Consider the following 6,000-nt stretch of genomic DNA (forward strand, 5'->3'; position numbering starts at 1 on the left):
GCGGATGGAGGTGGCTAGCACGAGGGGACATAGCCTTAAATTGAGGGGTAATAGATATAGGACAGAGGTCAGAGGTGGGTTTTTTACGCAAAGAGTGGTGAGGCCGTGGAATGCCCTACCTGCAACAGTAGTGAACTCGCCAACATTGAGGGCATTTAAAAATTTATTGGATAAGCATATGGATGATAAGGGCATAGTGTAGTTTTTTTTTTCCATGTCGGTGCAACATCGAGGGCCGAAGGGCCTGTACTGCGCTGTATCGTTCTAATCTAAAAAAATGGCTTCTAGCATTTTCTGTTTTTGTTACAGATTTGAAGCATTATTTACTGATCAACATACATAGGAAAATAGGTTTGGTTGAATGAAGTGTTTAAATTCACTACACATGAGAATACTGGGCTTTGCATTTAAAATCATAGTTCCAAGAAGCATTGCTGCCTCACAGCGCCAGAGATCCGGGCTTGATTCCAACCTTGGGGGACTGTCTGTGTGGAATTTGCACACTCTTCCCGTGTCTGCGTAGATTTACTCCGGGTGCTCTGGTTTCCTCCCACAGTCCAAAGATGTGTGGGTTATGTGGATTGGCCATGCTAAATTTCCCCTAGGTAGGGTTATGTGGCTAGGGTGGGGGATTGGACTTAGGTAGGGTGCTCTTTCAGAGAGCCAGTGGAGACTCAACGGGCTGAGTGGCCTGCTTCTGCAATATAGGGATTCTATTCTATGAAAAAAGGAAAAAGTAGAAGTCTGTACCAAATCCTGAAAAATCAGTTTTTTTTAATAAAAGCAAAACATCCACTGTACCAGACAGATGGAATGTACATTCTCCAAATTAAACCAAGCACCCCAGCCAAGTAACTCAATTGTAAATGGATCCAATACTTCTCAAAACATTAACAATACACATACAATTCAGTTGTTTCATTTAGATACCCTGTTGTCATAAATCAACTAAACATGTTTTTCATCAAGTACCTTCAAGTGAAGTTTCTGAAGGATGCGAGACAGCAGTCGTGGAAATTTACCAGCATCAATTCCATTGATTAACATTACAGCTTGCTTTATGCTATACGAAAAGAAAATGAGTCAGATAAGTAAAGTTGCTACATATGTTTCTATATAATTTCAAAAGGCAGATTTGAGCAGAAAATTCAAGCAAAGGCTTCAACTTAGATAATAATAGGGACATATAGTACTCTCAACAATGCAATGTGAGGTACACCGCAATTCCAAGGTGGCATCTTTTGATGATCCAGTAAACTGAAGTCCCCGATCAGATGGACATTGCGCTGGCAGCAATATTAAACGAGGAGCCAGGAAATCTCCCAGAGCCTGCCCAACATTTCATCCTCAATTAAACACCAGTATGTGGCTAGTTATTTATTGTTTGTGGATCTTCCTGTTCAGAATTTGGTTGTAGTCTTCCTCTATAGAATAATAATGACTAAAATTCAAAAAGCAAGTCAATGGCTGAGAAACACTTGAAATAGTCAGTAAATATGATGCTATAAAAATGGAAGGTATTTTGTTGTGAACAACAATCCAAATCATGCTGAAAGAGCACGTGATAAGAATCCTTAAATAGCCTGACTTGAGATCCACTGACGAAAAAAAAATGTGCCTGAGAATTGGAGACCAAGAATTTAATCTTATTCCCTAATTTATTTGGCATTATCAACAGAGTGATGTGATAATGCTAGTGTTATAATTCAAAACTAGCAGGGGATTCAAATTACTTCATTAAAATAAATAATTACAAACTTCAAATGTCAAGAGAGAGAGAGTTCATATTTGCTAGTTAAGAGAGTGTCAGGCGAGATGTTCATCAAACTAGGTAGCATATGAACATTTCTATTAGTTTTTTAAAAATCCTATCACAGAATACAGATGTCGCTGACTAGGCCAGTATTTATTGACCATCTTCAATTGCCCTGGAAAAGGTGGTGATGAGCCACCTTCTTGAACCACTGCTGTCCATATGGTGTCAGTACACCCACAGTGCTGTTTGGGAGTTCCAGAATTTTGACCCCGCAGCTGTAAAGGAACAATAATATAGAACCAAATCAGGCCAATGTGTGGCTTGGAGGGGAAGGTGAAGGTGGCAGTAGTCCCATACGCCTGCTGTCCTTGTCCTTCATGGTGGGAGAGGTCACATGTTTTGAAGGAGTCTGGGTGAGTTGATGCAGTGCATCTTGTAGGTGGTACACACTGTTACCATTGTGCATTGGTGGTGGAGGAGGGAGTGAATATTGAAGGTGGTGGTGGAGGTGCAAATCAAATGGGCTACTTTGTCCTGGATGGCACTGAACCTCTTCAGTGGTGTTGGAGCTGCACTCATCCAGGCAAGTGGATAGTATTCAATCACCCTCCAGTCTTGTGCTTTGTAGATTGTGGATAGGCTCTGGGGAGCAAGGAGGCGAGTTATTCATTGCAGCCTCAGACCTGTTTTTGAAACCATAGTATTTATATAGTCTATTTCAGTTTCTAGTCAACTTTCGCAGAATGTTGATAATGGGATTCAGCAATGGTAATGCCATTGAATATCAAGGGGAGGTGATTGAATTCTCTCTAGTTGGAGATGATCAATACACAGTACTTTTGACTCATCCGTCCAAGCCTGAATGGTGTCCAGGGCTCGCTGCAAATGCATACGCTGCTTCTGTGTCTGAGGAGTCACCAAACATATCCACAAACATCCCTACCTCTGACCTTATGAGGGAAGGTCATCGATGGAGCAGCTGAAAATGATTAGACCTGGGGCACTAGACCGAGGAACTCTGCAGTGTTGTCCTGGAGCTGAGATGATTGACCAACAACCACAACTATCTTCCTTTGTGCTAGGTACGACTCCAACCAGCGGAGAGTTTTCCCCCTTATTCCCATTAGCTCCAGATTTATTAGGGTTTTTTAATGCCACACTCGGTCAAAAGTTGAGTTGATGTCAAGGGCTGCAACTCTCATCTCACCTCAGGTTCAGCCCCTTTGTCCATGCTTGGACTAAAGTTGTAATGAGGTCAAGAGCTGAGTAGCCCTGACAGAACCCAAACTGAGCATCAGTGAACTGGTTACTGCTGAGTAAGTGCCGTTTGATAGTACTGTTGATGATCAACAGTAAACTGATGAGACAGTATTTGGTCAGATTGGATTTGTCTGACTACTGGTGGTCAGGGCATAGCTAGGCAATTTTCCACATTGCTAGATAGATGCCAGTGTTGTAGGTGTACTGGAACAGCTAGCTCCGGAGCGCAAGTCTTCATTATTACTGTCCAAATCTTGTCAAGGCCTATAACCTTTGCATTTTCCAGTGCCTTTAGCTATTACTTGATATCACATGGTTGATGGCTGGCATCTGTGATGCCGAGGGCCTCAGGAGAATGCTGAAATGAGCACGGTAGCACAGTGGGTAGCACTGTTGCTTCACAGAACCAGGGTCCCAGGTTCGATTCCCAGCTTGGGTCACTGTTTGTGTGGAGTCTGCACGTTCTTCCTGCATCTGCGTGGGTTTCCTCCGGGTGCTCCGGTTTCGTCCCACAAAGACTTGCAGTTAGATACTTTGGACATTCTGAATTCTCCTGCAGTGTACCTGAACAGGCTCCGGAGAGTGGCGACTAGGGGATTTTCACAGTAACTTCATTACAGTGTTAATGTAAGCCTTCTTGTGACACAAATAAAGAATATTATTAATAGAGCTCTTTCTGGCACATTAAAAAGGTGAGCCTTTCTTTTCATCATATTAGATTTCATCCACTGAATTTTCTTTGCTTAAATTTCATTGTTACAATACACGGTCACAAATAAGGGGGAATGTGGGACTAAGTACAACTATCATTTCAAAGATGCAGACATAAAAAGTTGAATAGCAGCTCCTGTTCTGTAGGTTTGCAATATTCTCAGACAATAATTGTTTATGTGGACACATAGACAGAACTTTCTGTTTAAAAAATATTCAGTAAATAATTGAACAACTCGTCAACGTGGGTTTCCATTTATTGTTTTATTCATTTAGCAAAAACTATATAACACCTAAACCTCCCACCCAAAGTCAGCACTGACTAGCATCCTCTTGTGATTAGTTGGCAGACTTAGACATGGGCAGCTACACCATCAGCCTTCAATGACCCTCCTTCATTGACCAACTCAATGAGATGGCCCTCACTTGGTATCGTTTGCAGATGTCTGACTGTAGCCAAATTGTCCCCTGCAACATCTCCTCTTCCTGCAGCTACATTCTTACAGTCGCAGTCCTCTTCCCCCAATCCTACCCCACCAAGGGATCTTTCCTTCACCCCCCTGCCCTGCTGGTTGTAAACATCTTCCCCAGACAGGGCATCAATTTCCACGTCATCTGTCAATTCCAACACTTTTGATTTCACGCTCCTACATCTCATCATCAGCTCCACACACACCCATAACCACCCCACAGCTTATGTGTTATCAATTTATTTGTTCAACATTGTCTTATATTAGCTACAACTTCCTCCAGTGAAACATTGGGAAGAGCAAAAGAATCCTCTTTAGCCCCTGCCACAAACTCTATGCTCTAGCTCCCATACCCACGCCACTGTCTCAGACTGAATCAATTCACAACCTTGGTATCGTAATCAACCCCAATCTGAGCTGATAGCTCCAGTTGCCCCTCCATCAGACACCGCCAGCTTCCAACTCCAGAATCTGCCTCTTTCCTGGACAAATGCTGCTTAAATCTCCACCCACACCATGCAAGTAGCTGCTGTTGAATACAAACATACAAAATAGAAGTCAGCCATTCAGCCCCTTGAGCCTGCTCTACCATTCATTAAGATTTTGGCTGATCTGTTTGGAGTTCCACATTCCCCATCTACTCCTGATACACTTTGATTCCCTTGCCTAACAAAAATAATGGGAGTCATTCCTAGTCATTTAGGCAGATTTTAATATGCAAAATACAGAGTTTTGAACTCAAGTTACAAACGTGTTCTAATCTCCCGTTTGCTTTTACCTCTGGGTTTCTTTGACAATTGCCGCCATCTGACCTGGGGGAGGAGAAGCTTGTCGTCAACTGTCACTCACTGTGTGCTCAGCTTGTCCTTCCCCCAATCCCACCGAGCGCTCTGTCCCCCGGTCCCGCCGCCGTCTCCGGCTATTTCACATCTGCCGCTCCAGTTCCACTGCCGGCTGCAAGATCACCTGACCAAATATTGCAGAGCGACGGAAGCCCGAGAGGCTCAGATTCATCCAAAAAGATGCGAGCACAGAATTAGCCCATGAATAAGTGGTCAGTGGAATTAGCCCAGAAATCGACTTACTTACCTTCTCTTAGAGATAAAATGGTTGCAGCGCAGATGGGAGGCCATTTGGGAGCCCATGCCAGCTTTCTGCAGAAAAACCCAACTCCTGCCATTGCCCATTTCTCTTGAAACCCATCAATTTATTTTCTCTATTTCATGCAATTCCCTTTTTGAAGCCATAGTATCGATATTTCGATTGTATCTGTAATGCATAAATCTTGAGAGTTAAATGAACAGAATGATTATTGACACTGCATCCATCATTATTATCATTTTCACGTGAATACATTTGCTGTCCGTTGAGTGGTTCATTTGCCTTCAGTTTGCTCAATTTGCCTCCAAGTCTCTGATTTTTGTTTTTTTTTATTTTTTTATTTTTTTTTAATTTAGAGTATCCAATTTATTTTTTCCAATTAAGGGGCAATTTACCGTGGCCAATCCACCTATCCTGCACATCTTTTAGCTTGTGGAGCGAAACCCACGCAAACATGGGAAGAACGTGCAAACTCCACACGGACAGTGACCCAGAGCCGGGATCAAACCCGGGACCTCGGAGCCATGAGGCAACCATGCTACGCACTTGCGCCACCGTGCTGCCCTTCTGATTTTTATTGTTGACTGGTACTGATTTAAGTTACCATGCATTTGCACACTGCTGCTTCACGGCACCGAGGACCGGATTTGATCCCAGCCCCGCGTTACTATCTGTGTGGAGTTTGCACATTTGCCCTGTGTT

General features: G+C 43.1%; 1 protein-coding gene across 3 annotated transcripts in view; it reads right to left on the minus strand.

Annotated features, from left to right (window-relative positions):
• Positions 1–5,173, minus strand: part of commd10 (COMM domain containing 10) — a 159,047-nt gene extending 153,874 nt beyond the window's left edge. For all 3 annotated transcript variants that reach the window (XR_005461617.1, XM_038805047.1, XM_038805048.1), the window contains exons 1-2: positions 4,976–5,173; positions 973–1,063 (exon numbers count right to left, since the gene is read on the minus strand). Coding sequence is in view for 2 of the 3 variants with exons in the window: in XM_038805047.1 (XP_038660975.1) it covers positions 973–1,063; positions 4,976–5,004 (120 nt within the window). In the remaining variant the exon portion in view is untranslated. The remainder of the gene's footprint in view (positions 1–972; positions 1,064–4,975) is intronic.
• Between the last annotated feature and the right edge of the window lie 827 nt (positions 5,174–6,000).

This window comes from Scyliorhinus canicula, chromosome 8, assembly GCF_902713615.1.
Source record: "Scyliorhinus canicula chromosome 8, sScyCan1.1, whole genome shotgun sequence".
Taxonomy (NCBI): domain Eukaryota; kingdom Metazoa; phylum Chordata; class Chondrichthyes; order Carcharhiniformes; family Scyliorhinidae; genus Scyliorhinus; species Scyliorhinus canicula.